The following is a 25,844-nucleotide window of genomic DNA, read 5'->3' as shown; positions in this document are numbered from 1 at the left end:
GTGAAGGAATCCCGACTACAAACGGCACTATGGAAGAGACCGAGAATCACCATAACGAGCCTGAAAGTGCACGAGAAAGCCCGACGTCAGCAAAGATCCCTGGCAGCCGGATTGAGCATCTCGGGGGTCTGGGCAGTCTGGGCGCCCAGAGCCGCCCGCCACTCACCAGCCCCGGATTCAAGCAGAACTGGGGCAGAATGGGGCCCCAAGCCGGTGACTCCAAGGCCGCTGCTCTGCTTTTCTGCTTTTTCATGCTTTTGGTGCTGATCATGACCGGCTTCGAGCAGAGTTTGTGACTTGGTCGCACGGTGCTGGTCCACCTTGTCTCGGCGCAGTCTCCTGGGTATCCTGATTCCTGATTCCTGTGCCCCAGCTTGGCCTTTTTCCTGGATTGAATCAGCCCGACGCAAGGAGCATCCTGGCCCTCGTCTTCCAGAGTTCTCGGGCATTTTCTACGACCTTCGAGACAGCTTCCATCTGCTCAGCACCACATGGGGCGACGAGGATAGAAATGAAACAGCAGATCATACTATTTAATATATCGTGCCACAGAGAGCAGTAGACAACGTACGATTAAACTAAACAGACTCGGAATCGGCAACGCCGACCATTCATTCCCCTGTCCTGCAAACGGGATCTGACCACCGGCTAAAGACAACTCTCCCGACGCCCCGCTAGCCACCCAGGGCCTGGTGCGACTCTGGCCTCGCCTTTGACGCGGCTGACTTGATCCTGCCGAGAAAGAAGCATTGGCGTGGCTGAGGCGCTTGCCGGGTTCGACCTGTTGCGGCGCGCCTGATATGAAAATGATGTCAATGGCGCGGTTGGGTGGTGGTCCAACTACGCGGTGGTTTTTGGATGGAATATTCCAACATTTGATGTCGAGAAGTGCAATGAAGTGCGATTCAAGTGTGGGGGTTGCATTACAAAAGTAAGGGGCAAAACGTGGGCCTCGCTTCGAATCGTGGAGATTGATGGACTGCAGATGGAGAAGGCTGGGGATGGCCTGGAATGCTGGGTGCACGGCCCACTGCCCTCCATGTCCGCCGGATTCGTCTTACTCTGATTCCTTAATCCTTAGCTGCTGCCTTGAGTTGGCTTACGCTGCGGGATAATATTTTAGCCTGGTCTGAGTCACAGGGTTGGAATACAACGATAGCCTCCTTCCAAATACCTGTCCGTTTAACAATTATAAACTCGTCGATTACCATGCTGCACTGCAGATGCCCAGCAGATCCACGACAGGGTCCTGTGCTTGTTCACCGGCGACCGTAAAAGAAAGAGTTCGAGAAGCTCGAGTCTAGACGCAAGAAATACAACGTCGGCTTCTAGCGTGCCCACATCGCGAACTTAGTGTGATTCCTTGGTCCAAATAGCCTTTCCATCCAGGCCAGGCCGTCTGCCAAGTGTCAGTTGCAGCAGGGCACGAGTAGCTCCCTCCCAGCGGTCTATCATTATACAAATGCAGTCATGATGGGCAGACTGACATCTTGAATGGACTGGTAATTGCAATGAAGACTATACCGGAACTCTGGTCCTTGGGTTGAAGAAAGCCACCCTATCAGCATGCCCAACGGATCAATGGACCACTTTCTTCATTTTAATGGCGATTAATGTGCCGGGACAAGGGGAATCTCTACCCCCGAGAACAGGGCCAGGGAGCCTTCTTTCCTTCTCTTCTGGTTATTGATCATATAACCATTATATACTCTCTTATCACTGAGCTAAAGTAGAGTGAAAGGCCATTATAGGGCCAGCCCCTATCTCCAATTATCTTCCTATGTATTATAGCCGACCATATTCCTGTGCATTGCAGCCCCGTAGTTACTTACAATTCACCGCCGAGTACCGGCGAAGAGTGCTAAGTAGCGAGGCAGACCAAAGGCATGCTAGTAAGAGATGAGTTAATTCTAACAGAACTCGCTGTAATAAGAAGGTTTTACAATAATAATTGCTGTTTAGATCTATGGCCAGTACACAGCCCGTTAGGCCTTTGCCGACATGTTATCTCAAACAGTTCATGCTGACCACAACAAGCACTGCGACGGACAACCCAAGGGAAGTCCGGGAGTAGGATAGTAATCGACTCAAGATAAACAGCAAGCCCGAGAACTAGAGATGTTTACAAAAAGTTCAAAGGATTTGACCCATGCTTTTGGACAGCCTGGGTATCTGGAGATGGTGAGTTCCTGCTCCGATCAAACTTCCTACCAGCTTCCCATATACTATAGGCATCCACAGAGTAAAGCGTATCTCAGAATGTTTAACTGTAGTAAATGAGCACCGAGCTGAATATTTTGGCCTTGCATAACACACCCTTCCAGCAGTTTGTTCTCTTTTCCAGGTCGTCGCAAGCTGCCATCCATCCCCTCTCCCATCTTCTCTTCCATTCCATCCTCCAAACCACCTTCGCTTTCTTCTCCGGTCCTTCAATCGTCTGCAATGGCACCAGCCAGCTCACCCTGCGACAACTGCGGAATTCCGGCCACATTTCAATGTTTCGGCTGCAAAGACGCACCTCAGTACGAGCACGGCGATGTGAGAAATGCTTTCTACTGTAGCTCAGACTGCCAGAAGGAACATCGTCCCCAACACAAAGCGTACTGCAAGATCATGGCCACTCGAAAGAAGCTTCTCCGCGTTGCATCCGTCTGCAAGGCTGCTGTTCTTGGCTATCGCGAACTCGAGTTCGATGTTGAACTCTCCAAGATTGAGCTTCGAGACAACACCTTGTACCTTTACGATAACCAGAAAGATCTTTCCGTTCCCCCGAAGCGTGGTCCGTTCCCTGAGCATCTCACCTCCAACGCTCAACACAAAGAGGCCGCCCTTTCCTGGTTCTTCTGTTTCGCAAGTCAGGCGTTATTGAGCGTGCTTCTACCAAAGCTTCTAGCTGGTGAGTGCAGGCCAAGAGGCTGCCCTTATACAGTTCTGCAAAGCTGGCTGATCCTGATTGCTTCCCAGACATACCATGCAAGATTGAATGCATGGACATGAGAATAACGAAGCCTTTGATAGTCACCCAAGTCATCCCCGGCCCCGACTCCTCCCCCGACGTACTGAGTCTTGATGCTGCCGAAGGACACCACGTTGCTATTAAGATCAGCCTATTTCCAAGCAAGGAATCCTGGGTGCTTGACGTAACATCAGCCCAGTACGGCTTTAAGGAACCCCTTGAGACCTACCCCAAATACGTTGCAGAAAGGCAATGCGTTGGCATAGAACTCGACCCATACAACTTTACTGTGACGTCCGATGTAGACTTTATCTTGAATGACCCCCTTGGAACAGCAGTGCGACAGAAGATGTTTCAAGCTGAGCTCCCATCACGTCGCCGATTCGCAGCATTTGTTGATACTGGTGTTGACAAGGGTATTCTAGATGGGTCGCCTTCTGAGTTTGCAAAGAAACTGGAAGCCTTCAAGCTCGCGTTGAAGTTGCACATGTGTATGTGACCGCATACATCGGGTGGAAGCTGCGATCTTTGGCATATTCTTTCTGTTATCACCACGTGCTTTTGACTAGTAATATGCAATTGGTGGCTCTAGACATTTAGAGATACATCTAGCAAACAACGTTCTTCATTTATGTCCCTTAACTGTTTACATAGTACTTCACTAGGCGGGCGTGGGGGTTCCTGCCTCTTCCACCGTAGTCGCTCCTTCCTACTTCGGTGGCCGTACCTTCCACTTTATATTCAGATATATCGTGAGGCATAAGGAAGGCGCGAAGCTATTGGCTGCTCCTTCCTTTGTCACAACACTCGCTCTTTCCCTCTCAGGCAATAGTCCTGTATGGAAGGTACCATCACTGCTACTCGCGACTTCCTGCTTCGGCTATCGTGTTTCAAAGTATCCCTCCAACCACGGCCATGGGCGCTCAGCTAGGTTCAATGACGGGAAGCAACCACTGAGGAGACGGTATTATATTTTGATGATTCAGATTCACGAGAAAGATTGAACAACAGGGAATCAAAGCAGCAAACATTATATATAAAATTATACAGACTCAGATAACATAACATCGTAAGAAGACATCCATCACACAACACCAACTAATGTCCAGACGGGAAACACGACGAAGGACGCACACAAAGCCCCTCAACACACTTATTCTTATAGCAGCAATTCTCGTCCGCAATACATGGTCCCATGTCCTCCGAGCAGTTAGGCCAGTCGTCGTCTGTGCTGCGGCATTTGGTAGCAGCGCAGTAGGTCGAGCAGCACATCGGACCGGAACCGCCAGAATCACAGCTTCCTGGTTGTTGTTAGTCTATGATATAACTGGGATATATCAGAGGTGTGAAGACTCACCGTATACACCGATGCAGGTCGGGGTGGGGACGCAGGTGGTGACGACTGTTGAGACGGGGGTCGTGAATGTTTTGGTTACGCAGTGCTCGGTTCCAATGCAGGCGTCGGCATCGCCGCATCCGCCTGATGCAGTGGACTTCGCGTCTATACAGGATTAGAACTATTAGTGGGCATCTGAGTAAACTGCTGGTGCATACAAGTCGCGGCAACCTGGATCAGGACAACACCGAGTGGTTTGGAGAAAAGCATATTGAGTCACAGTAGTAGTATTTGACCAAATTGACAAGAATATGATAGTTCAAGACCAGAGCGCAGCGTGCTCCACTGGGTAACCAAGGCAGCTTTATAACCCGGCAAGGAGGACAATGATGCTGATGTCTCAGCCTCCTCACCCCGATTGGCAAGAATGTTGCAGATGATCAGGCAAACACGAAGAGCAGCATCATCTTGACACATGGGCTACCGGATAAGGCAGCCAAGCCTAAATAAGACCAAGGGGTCTTAAACTCAGGATCTGGTGAACCCATGAAGAGTTTGTGGCAGGCGTTGTCAAGAATGACACTGGGTATGTGCCATGGGTGGCTGCCTTTCCAGATAGGGTGGGATTGGATGAGGATGTTCCGCCTGGACCTGGTTTCAGATTCCCTGCCAATCGGAGAGCTTTCTTTGCTTGAGCTGGGCTGAATACGAGGAATGACGTTGCGCATGGTCCTCCATGGCTGTTATCGCCGACCTGTTGCTGGTGGCGGCAGCTTCTGCTTTGGATATTCAGCTTGCAACCTGACTGGATGGACTTGATATCTGCCAATCTATGCTGGCTAGTATGACAGAGCTGCGAGTAGAAAAAACTGATTGTACTTTGTTTGATAGAGAAATGTTGGCTGTGGGGGAATACGAAGAGCTGGAACCCCCCGCATTCCGCATCGCCACGCAGCTCCCCAGCATCCAGATCCAAATACCTTCACACCCGTGACGGTCGCAACAGAAATCCTTCTCTAGCAGTAAAGTACTGGTGCAGGTCTAGGACTCTGGTAGGTCGAACTGATGACGTCTCATACGACACTAAACGAATCGCTTCTCACATGATAGTTGAATGAAGGAAAATACCGGTCATGGATTCCTCCGAGATCAAAGCTTGCGAGCACAAAACATGGGACGCGCTCTGCAAATCCGGCTCCGCCCTGATCCCTCTACTGGCAGAGGACAGCATCATGCTATTTCCCGGTGGGATGATTCTATCCAAGCAATCGACGCCCAGCCTCGAATCGGTCCTAACCAGCGAGATGTTTGTACCGTGGCAGACGTACACCATATCCGAGGACGAGGTACGCTTTCTCGACTCCCACGCGACCTCTGCCCTTATCACGTACCGGGTGGTGGCTGAACGGGCCGGAGAGGAGAACCCTACAGTTTTCGAGGCGTTATGCTCGAGTACATGGCGGAAGATGAACCAGTCCGACAGAGACCCTGGTCGCTGGGAGATGGTATCTCATCAGCAGACTCCTATCTGAGATTTGCAGGTGGCTACTATAGATTATTGGGAATAGAATGCTCATGGGACTGTGGGTTAAACCGAATGTACACCCATAGAACCCAGCAGTCACTGTATCGAGAATTATGATCCTAGGCAACATTCACCACTGATTCTGGTATCGGCATTATAGCTCGGAGAAATAGCCAGCGACTTATTAATTTTTATCTTTTAAGAGAAAACACACGGGATTCCACTGAAAAGAACTGGCATAGCCGCATTTCCATCTGTCACTCAGTGGTATGCAGCCGCCATGGTCATTCTTTGGTATCACTTTTGCCATGGTTTAAGTTATGTTAGAGTTAGCGAGCCTTTACCAGCTTATCCCTTGTTCAATTCCAGCCTGACCAGCAAATTTAACTGTGGACGTTTTGTTACCTCCGAGGTGCACTGGACGCCGTTCAATGCATGCAAGGAGCGTTCTCAACCTTCTGGGAATATGGGATTAATCGAGTCAGAGATTAAGCAAACGGGCATCGGAACTGACAGTATTAGAATAGAGCCTTTCAGCACTTTGGATAGAAATGAGGTTGGCCTCCTTCACTGGTCAAGTGCTCGCACCTCTGATCCACAACCTATATGTTTCGACTCGCGGCTTCATTCTGCTTCCAGCTAGCTCACATCGAAGCAATCGCCTGGCTGCGGCTTATTTGTGCCACTGGACCCGAACGATACGAGTCCCCCACACGTGCCCCGTCTCAGGGCTATTTTTGGCGTCCTGCCAGCCGATAACATTTCGTCAGAGCTCGTATTGCCGATGATCGCGATGATCCCCATCAAAATGCGAGATAATAACAGGCACATCGCTTCGATGAAGGTCCATGCGCTCGCTATAATATTGCTCTGAATGGAAGCGAGGCAGATCGGTGCTCGTATTGCCTCGCTTAATCTCTCTCCAGTGTTGCTGCGGGCGAGTATATAAGAGTCAGATTTCGCCACCTGGCACCATAACTATAACTTAATCATTCTTTATTTCTCATCCATTCAAAATGCGGTACTCTTCACTCCTTCAGGTGGCCGCGGCCCTCGTTTCTTTCTCGATTCCAGCCTTCGCAGCAGACCCTCGCTACTGCGCAAACGGCAACGTTATCGACGCGAAGGACTTCACCCTCGAAGAACAAGCCGACAACAGCCACCTCGCCGCGCTCTCCAAACACTTCCAGGATGCCGGCAAGAACGCCAGCGTCTCCGCCGTTCTCTCGTCCGCAAACCGCGCCATGAGCAAGGGCTCCCCACCCTCCGGTAATGGAAACCCATCCGAAGCCTGGGCCTGGCAATCCGGCGACTACAAGACAACCAAGTGGATGCCGCAAGGCGTCACCAGCTCCGCCGATGCACTCGGAAAGGGAGACTGGAATGACCACGAGGCTTGGGTCGTGAGTTGGTACCAGAAGGAAGGGGGGAAGAATGTGCGGGTTAGCTTCGTGGATCGTAAGACTCACGAGTACCGCCACGTTCTGCTTGTTTATCCCAGTGCGGACGATGACTTCGAGTCTATCACCATCCATGCGGGCGGGATCATGTGGTATGGGAACATACTGTATGTGGTTGACACGAGTAATGGCATCCGGGCTTTCGACCTCGACAACATCTGGGAGGTTGAGACTGGAGATGGCGTTGGAAAGACGAGTGATGGCAAGTATTCAGCTGCTGGATATAAATATGTCCTGCCTCAAGTTCGGTGAGTCCCCCAGAATAGCAATCCGGCCGTGCGATATAAGTAGATTTCTAACAACATCAGCTGGTACAAATGGACCCCAGGCTCGGACTCCCCCTTCCGCTTCTCTTGGATCTCGCTCGACCGCAGCGACTCCCCAGACACTCTTCTCGTCGGCGAATTCGTGCGCGACGGCGAAGTCGACGACAACAACAACCCTGTTCCCATCCGACTCGTTAAGTACCAGCTCGACACGGAGACGCGCCGTCTGCGCACGAACGACAAGGGCATTGCAACGGCCAACTGGGCCCACTGCGTCGACATCGTCAAGGTCCAGGGTGGCATGTCCCATGACGGGAAATTCTATCTCTCGCGTAGCAATGGTCGCAACCCCAAGGCTGGTGATTTGCTTACCTGGGAGGAGGGAAAGACTGCGAAGGAGCATGCGGGTTTCTTCATGGCTGGGAATGAGGATCTGAGTTATAACCCCGTGCGCAAGGAGTATTATACCGTTACTGAGTATGATGGTGGGCGGTACATCTTGTCCTACAAGGATTAGGTACATGTTGGCTGAGTCCGTGGGCTCGTTTCACTGTGGTTGAATTCCCCCGGAGGCCGAGGCCCTTGTAGTATATTATATATATAGGCAAATTATATTATCACTCATTTGCATACAATCCTTGCCTCGTACCCAATCTGGATCTGCCATTGCTGATGCCGGATTCCGGTTCTCATACATCCGGGCTATCACTTCCTGGCCCGGTTAGCGCCCGCTCTAGCCCGTTGTTCTTTCTTGTCTTCTTGCAGGCTGTGGCTCTCCCACTTCCCCGTCTTACACCTTGTTAAACAGTCAATGTCATCCAAGCCCGATGGTAACCGGATCAGACCAGCTTTCCTCGTCCGAAAAGAAACGCCTTCGGGATAGAAGGGGCCAGAAGAAGCTCCGGGAGAAACGCGAGAGCCGGATCCAGGCCTTGGAGCGCCAGGTTGCGACTTGCAAACAGCACCATGGCGTCGATAGAACAGGCAATCTTATTTCCGTAGTGAACCAGCTATACAGGGAGAACGAAGCTCTTCGGGCGCGACATGCCCGCTTACGTGCAGCTCTCATGGAGGATGATCCAGCAAACCACATACCAATCAATCTTGGGAATATTGAGCCACCTAGGCTGTCTAGTTTAGACCAGGTGCCTATATCCCTCGCACCAAACCAACTGCCAACCGAGTCGGATCATTCAGATCAGACCCAAAGCCTGGCCACGACTGCAACTCAGGCGGAACCAAATCTAAGCAACACCGCGGATGCCTCTCAAGATGCTGGAGATCAACTTCCCCCAGAGAGTGCGTGGTACTTGGTACCTATGAGCACTACCCAGGCAAACCAAATAGCATTCCCAGGAACCTGCCCATGGTTCGAATATCCCGATCTCGTATCCGCATGCCCTACAACGGCATCACCACTGGACCTTCTGCACGGGACTCGCCGCAACTTCCTAGCCGATGAGATCCATGGTAGCCTTCGGCACCGCGCGATCCGAGACGCCGAATGCCTAGCATTTGGATGGCTATTATACCATTTCAGTAAATGGCTTGTCATGCCAGATCCAACGACATTCGCACGACTGTCCCCATTCCAACGGCCTATCAAACCGCAGTTCCAGGTTGACCACCCCCGCGCGATAGACATGGTGGTGTGGCCGCAGATGCGAGCCAACCTGCTGAACAACTGGACCAGCTACGACTTTGTGGATTTGATGGCGTACATGAGCTGCTGCACGAAACTGCGGTGGCCGTGGGGGAAGCCCATTCTGGAACGTGATTCGGATGATGAGTTGCAGATGCGTGGAGACTATTTCGAGACCTTCACCAAGGAGAGTGCGTGGGGATTGACGTCGGAGTTTATCGAGCGTTATCCGGAGCTGTTACAGGGAATGGATGTCGAGGCGGTCCGGTTCCGACTCAGCCTGCCGAATGAGGTTTAATGTCTGTTTCAACATAGAACAATTTAATCATTCTAACGGTGTGTTGGCCTTGCTCGGGTGGGCTCTGATCTGCCTTGTTGAAGAATCTCCAACATCCACCCTGCTATAATTGCAGAGAATCAGCCATTCAAGAATTAATACTTACTACTCGGTTGGACGATGATTAATTGCCTCCGTTGAATTGGCAAGGATCACCAGGATTAACACTGGCTGATTGGGGTCTTATGGCCCACATGCCCCAGCATTGATTCATCGGTCCACCCCGTATCTCGTACACTAGAGTTCTCGCAGGATCGACAAGCTACAGCACTTGTGATTTGGCGATGTTGCTAAGTGCGTATTCCGCGTGTTGCGTATTCCGTCGGAAGCACAAATCACTATGCCTGTATTATGGAGATACAGCCCGCTATAAAGCTGTCTCCTTTCTCGACAAGCTCCTATTCTTTGCACCAGCGAATATCATTTACTACTACCAATCATGGCATCCGGTATAGTCTCATACCTGTCCGGCCTGGACACGGTCGAGATTCTCGCCGTGCTTCTCCTGCCGGTGGTGCTATACATCGTCGCCAGACCCAAGGGGCAACAGTTACCGCTGATCAATGGGAGAAAGACATTCGAGTTCTCCGATAGCGCCAGCAAGCAGCGATATTTGAGGGATGCCCCGCAAATGATAAAAGCTGGACTGCGGAAGGTACATACAACCCACTATATCACTCTGTTCCACCGTCGCTAACCACATATACAGGCATCTGTCTTTCGCCTGATCTCTGACAATGGACCAACAACTGTCCTCGCGCCCAAGTACGCCACAGAACTCCGAAGCCATCCTGCGTTGGACTTTAACGGCCCCATTGCGAGAGATTTCCATGCGCATATCCGCGGGTTCGAGCCGTTCAAAACGGGGACGCGGAGTGACGAGCTGGTCCAAACGGCCGTTCGGACAAAGCTTACGCAGTCGCTGGGTAAGTGGAAACATCAAATTGGTCTTCGGCTATGGCTTATAGTACTGGATAGGAGGTATTACGGCCCCCTTATCTGCAGAGGCGTCCATCGCACTAGAGAAAGAATGGACGGACAACAATGGTAAGTTAACTAACACTTCCCACTAATTAATAAGATATTAACATTCTGCAGAATGGCACGATCTCAGCCTGAAATCGAGCATCCTCAAAATCGTCGCACAGCTGTCATCTAGGGTTTTCCTCGGTGACCAAATCTGCCGCAACCCAGACTGGCTGCGGATCACTGTCAGCTACACAGTCGACGCCTTTCTCGCTGCACAGGATTTAAGACAATGGCCTGAGCTGGTCCGGCCTTTGGTAGCGCACTTCCTGCCTTCCTGCCGAAAGGTTCGACGCGAGCTCGATGAAGCAAGGAATATTATCAGGCCGGTGCTAGAGGAGCGACGAGAGGTAAAGGCCTCTGAAGCTACTAAGGAACGCTTCAACGATGCTATGCAGTGGATGGATGATGTTGCAAAGGGTCGTCCGTATGATCCAGCTGTTGCCCAAATGTCATTCTCGCTCGCTGCTATCCATACGACGTCCGATATGTTGACTCAAGTCATCTATGATCTGTGCGGGAAAGAGGATCTTGTGCAAGCCCTCCGCGACGAACTTATTGCGGTTATCAGTGAAGACGGATGGAAGAAGCAGACCTTATACAAACTGAAACTAATGGACAGTGTCCTGAAGGAAAGTCAACGGCTGAAGCCCATTGCTATTGGTGAGCCATCTCCTCTCCAAACATGTCAAGCCCGATAGAAGGTCTAACCTATAAACCACGACAGCGTCCATGAGACGACTCGTAACAGAGGACGTGCAGCTCTCCGATGGAACTCTCCTGCCCAAGGGAACAACCACCCTCGTATCCGGCGAGAGCATGTGGGACCCAAGCGTATATCCCGACCCCGAGACCTTCGATCCCTATCGATTCCTGAAGCTGCGCGAGACGCCTGGCCATGAAACATCCGCCCAGCTGGTTTCACCCTCGCCCGAGCATCTTGGGTTCGGATACGGCAACCATGCCTGTCCTGGGCGTTTCTTTGCAGCTAATGAGGTCAAGATTGCACTTGCACATATCTTGCTGAAGTACGACTTTAAGTTGGCACCTGGGGCTGCGGAACCGAGTGTGAGACGGTCTGGGCTCTCCGCGAACGCTGATTATATGGCGAAAATTTCCATCAGAAGGCGCAAGGAGGAGATCATGTTATGAGGACTTTGTGGGCTTTGCATGTCTGTCAATCACACCTGAAAGAATGAATTCAATTTATGAGTCCGAAAGAAATCAATGTAAAAAAGGATATATTACAGCTATAAGGAGGTCATAGGCTGTTTGAGTTTGATCGAAGAATAGGTTTTGTGTATATCCAAGCAATACATTTTCGTAATTTACCGCGAGGACGAGGGCGCATGTAGGTATTCTAGACGTTACGACGAGACTGGCCATCGTCCTATGGACTCTTCTGCCCAGTCTCAAGTAATAACTCCACCGGCCATGCGCCGAAGGGCCTTTGCTACTGTATGTTTTCCCTGCTGTTCCGCCCATGACAGTGGTGTCCGGTTTGCAGCGTCTTTATGCTCCGCGTCAGCACCCAGCTCAAGCAGCAGAGCTACTTCTGCGTCATTCCCGTTGCCAGCGGCCCATGATAGGGGTGTACGGCCGGTATTATCTGTGGCCTCCAAGTTAGCACGATTATGGGCCAGCAGCTGAATTAGAGTTGGGTGGCCCTGTGATGCAGCAAATAGTAATGGTGTTTTTCCTGTAGTATCCTTTGCCTCGATTTTAGCGCCCCTGGTAAGCAGCAACTTTGCTGCCTCCTTATATCCGGATGCTGCAGCCCATGCCAGAGGGGTTTCACCATTTACGCCCCGCGACTCTATATGAGCGCCTCTGTCAAGCAGTAGTTTTACTATAGCCTTTTGTCCATTTCTTGTAGCCTCTGACAGTGGTGTTTGACCTGTACCAGAAGCCTCCTTATCAGAGCCCCTATCGAGTAATAGACTCACTATCGCCCCATACCCGTGTGCTGCAGCCGTGGATAGTGGTGCCCAGCCTCTATCATCCTTAACCTCCAAGTCGGCGCGCTTAAGAAGTAGTTTTGTTACCTCCTCCCGTCCGTTAAGAACAGCCCACAGTAGAGGTGTTCGACCAAAACCGTCTTTTGACTCTAAGTCAGTCCCTATCTGAAGAAGAAAGTCGACCATTGCAAGATGCCCGTTTCGTGCGGCCACGGAAAGAGGGCTCTGGCGAGTGGTATTTTCTTTGACTTCAGCATTCGATGTGTTCTGTATAAGCACGCGAGCGACATCCACGTGCCCATTGCTGGCGGCGAGCCACAGTGGTGTACATTGGGCCTGCCCTACAGTATCTACCTTCATACCCTCTTTGTCTAGAAGTAGGTGACAGATTTCAGTGTGCCCTCTACTGGCTGCGTGGTGTAGAGCCGTACGGCCTTCCCAGTCTGGCATATTGAGTTTGCAAGAATCTCGTAGAGCCCTCGCTACGGCCGTATAGCCCAGTTTCGAAGAGACATGAAGGGCCGGAAGTCTTTCGCCAATCAGGGGGAGATTGCAGATGCGATGGTATGATTCTCCCGCAGCCATAGCAATTGACAGCAAGGGCTCGTGTTGCTCTTTGACTGCCCAGCTGAAAAGCCCGTGGATACGCGATTCATTTGAGCGGCCACCAGCCACCCAGGGGTGAAAGTTCCAAGTTTCATTGAAACATGTGGCAAGTGTCATGAATTTCCCCCAAACCAGAGACGTATCGGTTATTTTCTTTGTGTGTATTGCCCAGTTTGTGACAGCGTAATTGAGGAACTTGTAGCGTCCCCAATCCGGAGTTGACCGCGTGCGAACGGCGTGAAAGGTTATAGGAGTCTCACTCTTTTCAGGCAAAAGTCGTGAGAAAAGACGTCTGGTGCGTGGATGACGAGAAAGAACCTGCTGTGCTATTGATGCTGGAGACGGGGCTGGGATTGTTGTTCCTTCCGTTGAATACTCCCTTACCTGGAGGCTGAAGTCTGAGAATGAGAGGTACGCAACGCACAATTCTCCGCATTCTAGACTGCCCCTTTCTATAGTTGGGTACGCGAGATCGCTGTTTGAATCGCCATCTTGTTCGAGGCGCTTCTCGAGGTATTGCTGTACCGACGAATGTGCGAAGCGCACACACTCATCTGCGCGGTCCACAATAACAAGGTTCGCACAGCAGCCCAGTAAAACATCCTTCTGCGGCTTTGTCTCTTCGTTCCACCGTGTGTCCTCTAACCCGAACGAGACAGCCTCTCTTAATTCCTCGATATGTAGGGGCCTGGTGGCAAAGCTAACCCACTTGAGCACCAGCGGTGCATAGCTCTCGCGGAACGTTATTCTATCCAAGCAGCGGCTATATACCTCTTCAAGTCCTTTGGGCAATGTGGCCAACGCTGAGCGTATTTCTGCATCTGTGTGGCAAGTATCCCAGAGAATTTCCAGGACCAGGTGCACCCAAAGAAACCTAAACAACCATCAGCAAGGAGTTCACACATCCAGTAACAGAATTCTGGCACCCTACATTCCTAAGGACTTGGTTAGAAGGGTTTGCCTAACTTTCTCAAGTAACTCGACGTTGTCAGTGAGTCTTCTGCACAAGCTCTTATCCGTGATGCTGGTGTCAAGGTAGACCTTGATGTCTCGCATGACATTTTTCGATGTCGAAATCCGACGAATGCCAGGTATGAATGTGGCCATGTTTATGTATCCTGGAACTTGATCCCTGCTGAACAGCAAGATCCGGGGTCCTCTAGGGTTCTTAATAGAGCGAAATAGCGATTGGACAAACTGCAGAAGAGATTTGCTGTGCTTCTGATCCAAGGCGTCTAGGCCATCAATTATATAGACTGTGTCTGGCAGGAGCTCGAAAAGCAACCTAAAGATATGCTCCAGGTCTCTCAAGTCCGGGTGGATCCGTTCAGCGCCAAAGAATTTCCGAATTTCGGTTGTTATATCTTGCGGACACGGCGCGCCCATCAGACGCAAGAATTCGCAAAGCTGTTTGATGAAGCTGGACAGGATATATACGTCTTCCAGTGTTCCACGATGCTCAGCCTCGCAGTAGAACCAAATTGTGGGAGAACAGCATTCAGGATTCCGATACACAGCAGCCTCTACAGCTGTGGACCTGCTGAATGTTACCTAAAATCTCGAACGAGGGAACCAAGAAACCAACGCTATTATTGTTTTGCCCGAGCCAACTGCAAACAGGGGCATTTGGTCAGTATCGTACCTTGATGCAACTGGCGACAATGCTTACTTTTCCCCGAGCACCACAACGCAGAAACAGTTCTCTCACTGAACCAGGCCTTGAAATCTGTATTATCAAGGAACCACCGCGTAGTACCCACAAGCCGTTTCTGCAGGAGCCTTCTATGCACTCTTTTCTCGTCGTAATCCGATATCCGATGAATCATCAATTCAAAATCTGAAGCGTCTATACCATATCATCGGTACATGCCATCTTAAACACACTTGCGCCGCACCTACCGTCTTGAGGCACAAGCCTATCTAGGGCATACGTCTTCCCAGATGGAGGACTTGCACGGTAATACAATGCTGAGAATTGGGCTGTTAGGCGCATGAAAGCCAGACATTCCTATCATCTCCAGCAGTGACGTACCGTCTGACTTTAGTAATGGTGTGTCCAAAACCTGAACTGCGTGGACCACAGAAAGAAGCTCTTTCGCAAAGGCTGCCGCAGTTGCTGCCGCATATTCCTGCCACTGTTTGTTCTTATGCGAGTCTGAGTAGTCACAAATTCCTCGAACCACGAGGCACTGAAAGTCGTCCATCACCCCGGCGGCCTCCATTTCAAAGCATAGGATTCCAAGTTCCTGCGCTAGCCTGTCTCTTGTTTGGGCGTGCTTTATTACTTGATTGCCAGACGCAATGAGCCCGTAGTGGACAACAGGCTCACAATCCATTCGATCAGGTCTAACCACGGCCCTTTGAGTATCGCAGTCATCACAAGTATCATTCTCCTCACAGTGGTCATATTCCGAATCAAACAAGATATCCCGGTCTTTGCCTTTGTATGTGAACCTCCCCATGCCGGGATTTCTCTCTACCATCTCCGCCAATGTAGCAGGGATCTTGCTTGGTGCCGCCTTATGTGCTGCTTCCAGTCTAGCGATGGCCGTCAATAGCACCGATCGTGGCTTGTTCAGCAGTCCAGTACGCACAAAGCGACCGCCGCTTATCGTCTTACCATAATCGTATTGTACCACGCCTCCAAATTCCCTGGTCGGCCTGCTTACCACCACATCGCCAAGTCGAATATCGGCCTTGTCAGTCGGGGCTCCTCCTCCGATGCCGACAAGTAAAAAGAACCGGATCGACTTGAACGTTGCTTGCAGTTGTGTTGCGCATGTCGATGCTGACGTCGTGCCATAAACACCGGATCGGCAGCACGCAATCACAACATTATGGCTGTATACCCGACCCAAAATATAGGTATTATCATCTCCCGTCGCAGTTGGTAGGTCAAAGTGTTTCTCGTCCAGCATGGCTTCTGCGGCAGCCATCTCGCAGGGCAAGGCACAGAGCCAAGCGACGGTATAATCCTGATGAAGACGATTCGTCGCCATGGTGGCCGCCTACGTACACACCACGTTCTCGTATACCGGCGCTTGTAAGAGCATAACAGGAGCAAGTCGCGATTGGGAATCCACTTTGGAGGTTTGAGCAGCTCAGCAGGTTCTCCGACCAGGTCAGCCTCAGCCTCAGCCTTGCGCCCCGTCCGTGTCCTGCAGTGCCACGTCAGAGCTGTGCTGGCCAATAATAACCAGCACTTCCATCACACATATTCGGCAGTCAAGTTTGAATAGTATTTATCCAATAGAATACCGTGAAATCGAATTCTGCATTCGACCATAAAGCCACTTGTGGCAATAAGCCCTTCTTTTATATTGGGTTATACGGAGTATGCCTACCTTGGCGTATATGCCAAATTGGTTGGGTACAACGATCCCCACGTATTCAGATGCGGCTCTTGACACGAAAGAGGCACATTTTGATGAGACTCTAGAGCTACGATTGGTTGCCTTCTGCCACGGCTTCATTACCTCGAATGGGATGTTATCACAACCTGTCATCGAGTTAGTGTACTGAACTTTGGAGTCAATTGGTAGGGCTCCCCTGCTAGTCCTTTTCAATCTTCCTACGTGGATCGAAAGAATTGGATACTTCTTATAGTCCCCCTCACTATGCAATGTCCTACCGTTCTGCGGGGTTCCACGACAGGGCTTACTACCAGCTCCATCCCTATAAATACAGCATGACGGTCTCATCTTTGATTCTGGTTATTCCACACTTCTATACGCCTTGCATCGCTCTATCGGGATATTTTACTATCAAGATATTTAACAATGTGCTCTTATTGGGTTACCACCACAAAGTATGCATGCGGCCACGAAGAGGATTTGAGTGAACCACATCCCTGCGGTAGAAACTGCGCGCAGCCGTGGCCAGAGTCACAGGTCGGAAATGCCTTCCCCATCAAAAAGTGCTCGGCCTGCTCCTGATCTATACCGGAATCCCATGTGGACGCCGTGTACCGGTAAGGCACCCCCCACTCAATCTGTCGCAGCTGGCATTCTAATTCTCCGAGTCTCAGTTGATGGGGTGCAGCAAGTCTGGAGCCCTGCGCATTTAAGTATGGGTCCGTGTGTGGCTCGCGAGGAGTTGTGGTCGTGTCTCTCAAGGTGCAGGATATAATATGTGTGCTCGTATCCAAGTCAACCTCTTACGCTAGTTGCCTTATTCTGAGCTCCGTCGGCAAAGCATGGAGTATGCATCCTATACAATTCAACCTATCGCTGATTTGACGTTCCTGGAAGTATTCTCATTCTCCCTGTGTATCGGTCAGATTTGGGAGAACTGCGTAGGTCAATGTAATCCTTAGATGATGCTGTCCTCGTTGTGGCATTTGGATGGTGCACTGAGTAGTAGAGCGTTTGTGTAGTATTGTATCGTGGCAGTGTTAGAAGATCTGGATCCTCTAGCAGCTGGCGAGGTGAGAGAACAGTTCGTGATTTGGATCTAAAAAACGAAAAAATAATTATAAGGAAGCTGTATTATGCAAGCTTCAGAGTTCAGCAAATGAAGTGTAGACGGCCAGTGATGAAAGCAACAGTCACATGCCTTCACCTGGAGGCAATGGAGAGAAAGAGGCATCGCCGAAGGAATCGTAGCCGAATTGAGGGTATTGGGGTATCGGAGCATTCAGCTGCATATGCGGGTCCAAATTCGATCCCATGAGGGCAGATCGTGTCTCTGGAGTAACAACATCTCTCAAATCAAGCATAACCTCTGCCCCGTAGGAAACGTCTTGTCCTGGGAATGCCGGGAGCCAGACATCCAAGCCATTTGGATCATCTACCAGCGCGTCTTCGCTTCCTGGGAATCTGGGGGCGTTGTCTACTGACGTTGACTTCGGGTCATTGTATGCCGGATTTCTCTCGTTTTCCCTGTCCGGTGCCGGTGCCTCATGAGCAGCTCGCCGGCTCGTGTGCCCGACCGACTGTGTCTGGGCTGGGAAAAGGGATTCAAGCTGTCTGGCTGCTTGACGATCAAGTATTCTCTTGATCCGCGTTCGAATTATGTCGATGCTTCGATTCAAACCGGGCATGGCAGAAGATGTGCGTTGGAGAATGTCAAGCAGGAACCTCAATTCTGTCCATACTGCTTCGTTCGTATGATCATGATCTGGCCTGAAGTCGGAGGTTTCCAGTTGGTATACGGCAGTCGTCGCCGCTGTGTATGTACAGTAGCTGTTCATGTACGTGATATGATGAAAGCCAAACGTCTTGATATACATTTGCAGAAGATGGTATATCGTCGTCGTCGCTGATCGACATATCTCCCAGCTTTTCCGGGATGCGTCGGAGGAGAGGGCTTGCCCACTGGAGACAAGCGGTCTATGCAGCAGAATAAGGGTGGTATGGTACATCAAATTGAGTGATGTGATGTGTGGGGGAGGACTCAGCTCAGGAATGTTGTCTGGGGAAATGTGCAGAAACGATGGCAACGACTCATGCCACTCCTGCAGCTTTCGATCTATGTGCACGAATGCTGCCGCCCGAGCGCTGGGTGATGACTGAGTGTCGCTGACGGAGCTTGAGCTATACAGATTCAACAACATCTGCGATATCAGCTTACAGAGCTTGCATAATTGTGTGAAGCAAGATACTATGTGGCCCGGAACCGCTGGATACGCTGGAAGCTCGTTGGAAGCTGGATTGGGTCCATAGAAGGGCTCCCATGGGTCGTTATCCGTGAAATCGTCAAGGAACTCAAGTGAGACACTTTCGGAACCCGTTACAAAGTTAGGCATTCGCCCCAAGTAGAGACTAATGTGCTTGTCCCATGAGTACAGGCTCCAGAACAGGCGTTTTCTGATTTCGACATCTTCTGTCGAAAGGGTAGGAGAGTGGCGTTGTAATATATCGGGGGAAACATGTAGTCCAAGATCAATCGCCATGCGAAAGGCCATGCCGGAATAGAGCCAGGAAGATGATGATTGACCACAAGCAATATCACGAGCAGATTGTTGCAACAGTGCTTGGATTGTAGGTATTGAAGGTTGCTTTAGCGTTTCCATGGCTAGGAGTGCTTTTGCCTCCGTCATGAGCCGATTGCAGAGCTGAGTGAAGTTTTCATTTTGCTTTTCAGAGCTCCACAAAGCTTCCGGGTCACGAATAAAGCGACAGCTGTGAGCGCATAGAACCTTGAACAAGGTAGCAGAGCAGTATGTGGTGTCATGAACTTGCAGAGCTGATTGCAGCAAATCTCTTGTAAAGGCCGGGCGATAGACGAACAAGAAGCTCGGGTGTAACCAACACCAATGCAGCCTTAAAAGGACATTAGAGATCTCTGGAGGCACATCAGCCTGTGGCGATGTAGCATTCAAAGTAAGCAATTCGAGATCCTTCTGAGCCGCAGCATTTGCAACAAGGTGACGTCTAGTGTCACTGGTGGTTTTCTCCGCGGCTGCTGATGTGGAGGGTTGAGGTGCAGAGTCTGGTGATTGATGGGAAGCATCAGGTGGATCTTCGTGGATGGCCGACGTTTGATTGTGGTAGATGACGGCTCCCCGGGCATTTAAAGAAATGGAATTGTCGTCTTGGTTGGTGAAGGCCGAAGTTTCAAGAAGAGAAGAAGGCGGAGAAGAAGCGGTTTCTGCGTTTTCCAACTTTGCCTCCAAATCATGGATCCGGGACTGCAAGCAACGCACATAAGCGATGGATGGTGCTTTCTCATAACGGCAGGTAGAAGAGCTAGCGGCGCAGGCGGAGCAACGTGGAATGCCTCCATCGCATCTGCTCTTCCGACGACGGCACGTCGAGCATACTGCCTTTTGGTGTCGCACCATAACCAAAATTTCACTCCAGGCTTGAGTCCTGGTACATGGAATATTTGTGGAGGCAACTTGGAGACAAACGAGGGAGATGGAGAGGGAGAGGGACAACTCTGGGGTAGAGCTAGGCCAGATGGGGGTGTCACGTTGTATGTCTCGGTCCCGCCAATAGCAAACCAAAAAGAATACAATACAGCATGGTAGGGCTGTCGTTTTATAACTAGTTATTGTCACATCTTTACATAACGGCGTATGACCTCAGGACGGTCCCTATCATCAGTATAATGATTCCATGCCTAATTCTAACCTAGCTCTTATAGCACATAACGAAAATCCTTGTTCTCGAACTCGGTGTAATCCTGCATGCCAGCTTCATCACTCCGAGCCTTATCCGCCGGCCCATAGACAGAGTCTCGGTGCCGGTTGACAATAAGCATGTAAACTATAGTTCATCCAAGTTAGCGGACTGGTAGATCTAGTTAGTGACATTGAAGACATCAATTGTACGTACGAAATAGACATATGTGACAGCCCGCCTTAATTGCGTATCCAACAAGAAGACCAATTGTAGCACCTTTGTACTCGGGAGCTTCAGAGGGCTTAACCACAAAGGGCCCAGCAAAGTTGCCCCAGCAATACGCAGTGCTAGATAAGACAGTCGGTCAGTTCAACCAGTACATAGGAAGTGTTATAGGATGGTTACTGACAAAACAAGCGCATTCGCCATAGCACGGTGGGTGTAACCAGCCATATTTGAGGATATTGTGACAAGTGAGATTGTAAATCCTACCGACTGTGCATTAACAAGCCAGAAGCAAGCCAGTCTCTGCCATTTCTGCTCGCGTGGTAAGTATGCCATACATGCGGCAGTAACAGTGCACAGGATATTAGCCGCAGTCGAAGTAAGCAATCTGCTGTTTGGTATATTCAGTGTTACTGTACCGCCAATAACCAGTGCGATAATGACAACTGCGTCTCCGACTGACTTCAGCTCTGTAGTCTTGGTTTTCGAGAACCCCATGTCCTCGATAATGATTGTGGAAAAAGAGTTGACGACACCATTCGGAATCGCTGCTGCAAAAACCGAGACAAAAAGCAGGATAGCTTTAGGATCGGACAATGCGACTATTGCTTGTTTGGTGTTGAATGTCTTTGTCTTGACACCTGTCTCATTACCTGCAACTCTTTTGATCCCAATGACGCGCTCAGTCTTCGATAAGAAAAACGCGCTTGAGGGTGCATCAGGAAGAACGAATACAATGACAGCTGCCCAGAGGCACGTTGCTGATCCGAGGATATAGAATAATAGCTCCCAGCGTTCTGGCTTGAAATCAACTGGCAGCTTTGTGATTCCAAAACAAATATAGGAGCCGACAATGCCACCCCATCCTAATGCAGAGTACCAAATGCACTGACGGAGTGGAATCTCTTGTCGGGTATACCAGAAGCCGGTCATCAGAGTCAGCCCTGGCGTAACTGCCGCTTCGAACAATCCCATAATGAAACGGACCGCAAGTGCACTCGAAAAGGTGTGGCATTGAGTCATGATGATAACCATCAATCCCCAAATGAAACAACTTAGACCAAGAACTCGCTGGGCAGGAAATCGGCCTACTAGCCACCCACAGGGATATTGTCCGAAGAAGTAGCCGGCATATACCACTATGGAAAAAAGTCATATCAGTAACTTCGCGCGGCAGAAAGGGATGGGGTACTCACTCGCAGATAGATAATTGAATTGCTGGCCATGAAGGCCAAGAGTCTCTTGGTAGCCCAACAGGTTTGCATAATTCAAGGCGGTTTTGTCCATGAATTGCAGGGCCTGGGTGATCAGAAAGATTGGAAGAACAACGAGATCGATTTTCCATCTGACTCGAGAATTCTTGGAAGCAACTATCAGTGACCGGCAAGTATGGACAGCGATGAGAAAAGAGTCTCTCGCTTACCTCCTTCTTAGAGATGGAAATCCCCAGACCTTCACGATACTCTTTATATCCGACCGTATTTGCGTGTGCCTGGAAAGAGTGTTGACAAAATTAGAGCTTCTTGCTTCAGCTCCGAATCCAGGAAACGCATACCTCAATGAGCGTCGTCTCTTTAGCCTCTTCGACCTCATCAATGCGTTGGGGACCGCCCGCAGAATTCAGTTGTTCAATATGCATGTTGCCAGGGGAGTCTTGTTTTTGTGGGGAAAGCATAATGGCATTCACAAAAAGTGAGTTGACGACACCTGTGAAAATCCTGGTCAAGCTCTTCAGACAATCCACCTATCCCAAATGTACCCCCCGGTCTGGGGTGCATGATACTTATAGGCCCACGCACTGTCAACTCGACGTTGATGGGGTTGACAACCAGCAAAGTTTGCGGGGAAATCCCACAACTCCACGCGGCCAGACGCCGGATAGACGGCATAGAAGTGGGCGGAAAGTGTCCGAAACTGTCAAAACATGCAAAGAGCCCAAAAAATGAAATAAATTGGTCCACGCCACCAATTGCTGCAGGTGGGACAGATTACATCCCCTCATCCATGATGCCGGTGCATGAAATTATCAAAAGCACCAGCTGGCTGGCGCAGCCATCTGGGCGATGCTGTCTGAAAGGCACACTGCATGAGGGGACATCGCGTGGGCACTTTGAAACGGTCGCTGGCGTGGAAACCTATATCTCGCGACCCAAAGCGGATTACGCAAATGGTCATATTTTGCTCTACTTTCCTGATGTCTGGGGGATGTTTCCCAACGGCCTTTTGGTGATGGACGCCTTTGCGGACGCGGGTTATCTCGTCCTTGGTTTGGACTATTTTCGAGGCGTACGAAGCTTGTCTAGCCCTTTCATGTCGCTATGTGCTTGACCAAGCTGACCTATTGCAGGACCCTGTGTGGAAACATCGTCGCAATCGCCACGATCAATCCAATCCGAATTTTGACTACGAGGCATGGAAACAAAAGCATATGAAGTTTGCAGATGAAGCAGTTCCAAGATGGATTGAAGAGGTAAAACGAACATATGGCCAGCCATCAACCAAATATGCATGCGTGGGGTGAGTCTCTGATTATTCGGCATTCCGAGGGCTCGAGTCCCTTCTAATCGAATGTCCGCAATGGCACCCAGATACTGCTTTGGTGCTCCATATGTGTGCAACGAGCTGGCAAAAGAGACAGTAACTGCCGGTGCATTTGCTCACCCAGCCTTCTTGAGGGAAGAACATTTCACAAAAATCACCAGTGAGTGCTCTCACCCTTGTACACCCAAGCACAGTACCGGGGACTCAAGCTTGAATGCAGAGCCCTTGTTTTTGTCCTGCGCCGAGGAGGACCATACATTCGACAAGAACTCTCGTCGCACGGCCTTGAGAATTCTGCAGTCTGGGCGCAAAACCTACCATCTCCAACTGTTTTCCGGGGCTGAACACGGCTTTGCTCTTCGTGGAGATATGAAAGACCCTTATCAGCGTGAGTAGCTACCATCCTGGAATGTCGCGGTGTATGACCGTGACCCATGGAGCTAATTCATAATAGGATATGTCAAGGAACAAAGTCTGCGGGGTTGTGTGGAGTGGTTCGATTTCTGGCTATCATAGTGCGCAGTACTGTAGTATATAAACGAATCTGAATATGTTCCCAGCTAAATGTATCTCGGCTCATATAAGCCTCGAATAAATGCCAGTGCAACACACAGTTTTGAAATCCCCGACTTCGCTAGTCGCTTGAAAACCTTCATGGGCATATCGTCCCCCATGAACCGCCATGTGAGCGAGGAGTATCAGTATTCAGTAGTTGACCCCGAAAACCTTGTCGCTTGATTCGCTGCTCCAGATGGCCCGCTTGGTGGGGCTCCCGCAGTGGAGGTCCGGAGAATGGCCGGACCAATCATCGCACGGTTACTTACTGTTCTTCCCGAGGCCCGGCTTGTTTGCCTGAGAAAGTGAGGTGAGTGTACTTATAAATCTTATCCAGAACCCAAAAAAAAAGGGAAACTTGCAACAGACATCTAAACGTCCAGAAGTTGTCATCATGTCAGCCATCAAAGCCTTCGATTTCACGGGCCAAGTTGCCATCGTTACCGGTGCAGGATCTCGCATGCCTGGTAAGGATTTTCTTTCTTCTTGTCCTCTTTATGACGTGACTGGGAGTATGGCTAACAAAATATTGCAGGTGAAATTGGCAATGGACGTGCAACTGCGATCCTGCTCGCCCGACAGGGCGCCAAGGTTGCCTTGGTGGACTACAATGTCGAATGGGCCCAGGAAACAAAACGAATGATCGACCTCGAGGGTGGCGAATCAGAAGTTGTCCAGGCTGATGTGACTGACGAAGAGAGCTGCCAAAGGGCTGTCGCGCAAACAGTGGAAACGTTTGGGGCAGTAAATATTCTTGTCAACATTGGTAAGAGTCCCATGGAATGACTTACCGGTGCCCGATTAGACCCTAAACGCTACTTTTATTAGTTGGTGTCGGAGGAGCCATGGGCGATGCTACAACGCTTCATGTCGCCGCGTGGGAGCGTGATCTGAGGATCAATGTGACGAGCATGGTCTTGATGAGCCGGCACGCCATCCCGGAAATGAGGAAGTGCGGGCGAGGTGCGATTGTCAATATGTCTTCCGTCAGCGGCCGTACGTCTCCCTCCCCATTTCCATCTCTTCAGTAACTAATCTAGAATATTCAGTCCTCGGAGGCAATCCCAGTCTTCTGTACCCTACAAGCAAGGGCGCAATCATCCAAATGACCCGAGCAATGGCTGCCCAGCATGGCCCGGAGAATATCCGCGTTAACTGCGTGTGCCCTGGGATGGTTTTTACTCCTATGGTGCGTGGAAGGGGCATGACGGATGAAATGCGCCAAGCGCGTATCAATCAAAACCTCCTCAAGCAGGAGGGAACGGGATGGGATGTTGGCTATGGTACGTCGTTTCCATTCGATTAAAATGTTCCCTGTTCTCGGTCTAACACATACAGCCATACTCTTTCTGTGCAGTCAAGAGGCGAAATGGATTACTGGGCTGATCATGCCGGTGGACGGAGGGGTGAGTAATGTCCTCTGTGCAGTTGTATCTATTCCACTTGAGCTAACCTTGAAACTTCTATACAACAGACAACGGCAGGAAAAACGGACAGGCCAGCTCTGAAAGCTGATAAATTGGCAGAACAGATTTCGGGCGTTCCGAATAACGCATGAATTTGCTTCGCACGAAATTGTGACTGGTCTGATATCAAGATTTTCAATGTGAGGTCGTTCTTGTGTATTAGTTATTCAAAACAGAAGTGTATAACATTGAATAATAGAGATTTCTGTCTTGATGTATTTGGCTGCTGTGTGAATGACCCTCAACCAATGGATGTGAGACAACTGAGTTCTCACGGATTGTTGTTATAGGCGCCTGGACTCTCACGATCGGAAATCCAGAATAATCAGAATGCGACGTAATGCCCAAACCCAAGAGGCAAAGCTTGCTGGTTAGAGACGGAATATGGCCTGCCGGCCGTCGGAGGATGACCGCAAGAGATAGTTCCCATCATGAAACAAGTAAGCCCGGCCATCGTGAGTCAAATAGAGGTGCATTTGTAACAGCTTCTTTCTGTTCTCGGTGAATTGTTCGAAGTTGTTCGCAATCAACTGGCAGACCCCGTTTCCGCATTAGGTTGAGTATAGCTCGTCGTCTCACCCCGCCTGCCAGCTCCGGCTTTCTTCCTCTTCTCTTTAGTCAATCTTCTGAATACACGCGCCCATGCCATCTTGCTTGTGGCCTCACGAAATCACTAATTAGGCGAGCAAACTTTGCACATTCACACGATGGAAACACCCGCCAACCGGAAGAGGTCTCGCAATGCCTGTCAGAGATGCCGAATTAGAAAAAAGCGATGTACAGCGGATTCACACTTCCCATGCAGCAGTTGTGATTCTGTAAATACCTCTTGTATCCTCCTTGATCGGGGATCCAGAAAAAACCACCATCGGCACAGG

General features: G+C 50.2%; 13 protein-coding genes across 13 annotated transcripts; 7 read left to right on the top strand and 6 right to left on the bottom strand.

The window, feature by feature from the left end:
- Positions 1-86: 86 nt before the first annotated feature.
- Positions 87-449, bottom strand: APUU_80906S (uncharacterized protein; the record flags this gene model as incomplete). The annotated part of the gene is made up of 1 exon (XM_041697239.1): positions 87-449. One exon carries the CDS (start codon positions 447-449, stop codon positions 87-89), a length of 363 nt encoding a protein of 120 aa, XP_041562789.1.
- Positions 450-2,442: 1,993 nt separating this feature from the next.
- On the top strand, positions 2,443-3,455 carry APUU_80905A (zinc finger MYND domain-containing protein; the record flags this gene model as incomplete). The annotated part of the gene is made up of 2 exons (XM_041697238.1): positions 2,443-2,896; positions 2,965-3,455. 2 exons carry the CDS (start codon positions 2,443-2,445, stop codon positions 3,453-3,455), a joined length of 945 nt encoding a protein of 314 aa, XP_041562788.1.
- A 599-nt stretch (positions 3,456-4,054) lies between these two features.
- Positions 4,055-4,562, bottom strand: APUU_80904S (uncharacterized protein; the record flags this gene model as incomplete). The annotated part of the gene is made up of 3 exons (XM_041697237.1): positions 4,055-4,257; positions 4,314-4,457; positions 4,511-4,562. The coding sequence occupies 3 exons, from the start codon at positions 4,560-4,562 to the stop codon at positions 4,055-4,057; spliced, it is 399 nt and encodes a 132-aa protein (XP_041562787.1).
- An 863-nt stretch (positions 4,563-5,425) lies between these two features.
- APUU_80903A (nuclear transport factor 2 family protein) lies at positions 5,426-5,824 on the top strand (the record flags this gene model as incomplete). The annotated part of the gene is made up of 1 exon (XM_041697236.1): positions 5,426-5,824. One exon carries the CDS (start codon positions 5,426-5,428, stop codon positions 5,822-5,824), a length of 399 nt encoding a protein of 132 aa, XP_041562786.1.
- Positions 5,825-6,833: 1,009 nt separating this feature from the next.
- Positions 6,834-8,060, top strand: APUU_80902A (uncharacterized protein; the record flags this gene model as incomplete). Its single annotated transcript, XM_041697234.1, has 2 exons — positions 6,834-7,525; positions 7,586-8,060. 2 exons carry the CDS (start codon positions 6,834-6,836, stop codon positions 8,058-8,060), a joined length of 1,167 nt encoding a protein of 388 aa, XP_041562785.1.
- Positions 8,061-8,370: 310 nt separating this feature from the next.
- APUU_80901A (bZIP transcription factor) lies at positions 8,371-9,483 on the top strand (the record flags this gene model as incomplete). Its single annotated transcript, XM_041697233.1, has 1 exon — positions 8,371-9,483. The coding sequence occupies one exon, from the start codon at positions 8,371-8,373 to the stop codon at positions 9,481-9,483; it is 1,113 nt and encodes a 370-aa protein (XP_041562784.1).
- Positions 9,484-9,961: 478 nt separating this feature from the next.
- APUU_80900A (cytochrome P450) lies at positions 9,962-11,700 on the top strand (the record flags this gene model as incomplete). Its single annotated transcript, XM_041697232.1, has 5 exons — positions 9,962-10,177; positions 10,232-10,448; positions 10,501-10,569; positions 10,621-11,211; positions 11,276-11,700. The coding sequence occupies 5 exons, from the start codon at positions 9,962-9,964 to the stop codon at positions 11,698-11,700; spliced, it is 1,518 nt and encodes a 505-aa protein (XP_041562783.1).
- Positions 11,701-11,960: 260 nt separating this feature from the next.
- APUU_80899S (ankyrin repeat domain-containing protein) lies at positions 11,961-14,498 on the bottom strand (the record flags this gene model as incomplete). Its single annotated transcript, XM_041697231.1, has 2 exons — positions 11,961-13,986; positions 14,044-14,498. 2 exons carry the CDS (start codon positions 14,496-14,498, stop codon positions 11,961-11,963), a joined length of 2,481 nt encoding a protein of 826 aa, XP_041562782.1.
- Positions 14,499-14,663: 165 nt separating this feature from the next.
- On the bottom strand, positions 14,664-16,111 carry APUU_80898S (uncharacterized protein; the record flags this gene model as incomplete). Its single annotated transcript, XM_041697230.1, has 4 exons — positions 14,664-14,722; positions 14,782-14,958; positions 15,012-15,080; positions 15,145-16,111. 4 exons carry the CDS (start codon positions 16,109-16,111, stop codon positions 14,664-14,666), a joined length of 1,272 nt encoding a protein of 423 aa, XP_041562781.1.
- A 1,547-nt stretch (positions 16,112-17,658) lies between these two features.
- On the bottom strand, positions 17,659-19,896 carry APUU_80897S (Zn(II)2Cys6 transcription factor; the record flags this gene model as incomplete). The annotated part of the gene is made up of 1 exon (XM_041697229.1): positions 17,659-19,896. The coding sequence occupies one exon, from the start codon at positions 19,894-19,896 to the stop codon at positions 17,659-17,661; it is 2,238 nt and encodes a 745-aa protein (XP_041562780.1).
- A 299-nt stretch (positions 19,897-20,195) lies between these two features.
- Positions 20,196-22,043, bottom strand: APUU_80896S (uncharacterized protein; the record flags this gene model as incomplete). The annotated part of the gene is made up of 6 exons (XM_041697228.1): positions 20,196-20,323; positions 20,393-20,526; positions 20,589-21,543; positions 21,601-21,763; positions 21,828-21,896; positions 21,960-22,043. The coding sequence occupies 6 exons, from the start codon at positions 22,041-22,043 to the stop codon at positions 20,196-20,198; spliced, it is 1,533 nt and encodes a 510-aa protein (XP_041562779.1).
- Positions 22,044-22,408: 365 nt separating this feature from the next.
- On the top strand, positions 22,409-23,341 carry APUU_80895A (uncharacterized protein; the record flags this gene model as incomplete). The annotated part of the gene is made up of 3 exons (XM_041697227.1): positions 22,409-22,690; positions 22,752-22,921; positions 22,993-23,341. The coding sequence occupies 3 exons, from the start codon at positions 22,409-22,411 to the stop codon at positions 23,339-23,341; spliced, it is 801 nt and encodes a 266-aa protein (XP_041562778.1).
- A 553-nt stretch (positions 23,342-23,894) lies between these two features.
- APUU_80894A (SDR family NAD(P)-dependent oxidoreductase) lies at positions 23,895-25,058 on the top strand (the record flags this gene model as incomplete). Its single annotated transcript, XM_041697226.1, has 6 exons — positions 23,895-23,967; positions 24,036-24,266; positions 24,329-24,496; positions 24,550-24,783; positions 24,839-24,906; positions 24,975-25,058. 6 exons carry the CDS (start codon positions 23,895-23,897, stop codon positions 25,056-25,058), a joined length of 858 nt encoding a protein of 285 aa, XP_041562777.1.
- Between the last annotated feature and the right edge of the window lie 786 nt (positions 25,059-25,844).

The sequence above is a fragment of the Aspergillus puulaauensis genome, chromosome 8, assembly GCF_016861865.1.
Source record: "Aspergillus puulaauensis MK2 DNA, chromosome 8, nearly complete sequence".
In the NCBI taxonomy this organism is placed as follows: Eukaryota; Fungi; Ascomycota; class Eurotiomycetes; order Eurotiales; family Aspergillaceae; genus Aspergillus; species Aspergillus puulaauensis.
This window is presented reverse-complemented; position numbering and strand designations above follow the sequence as displayed.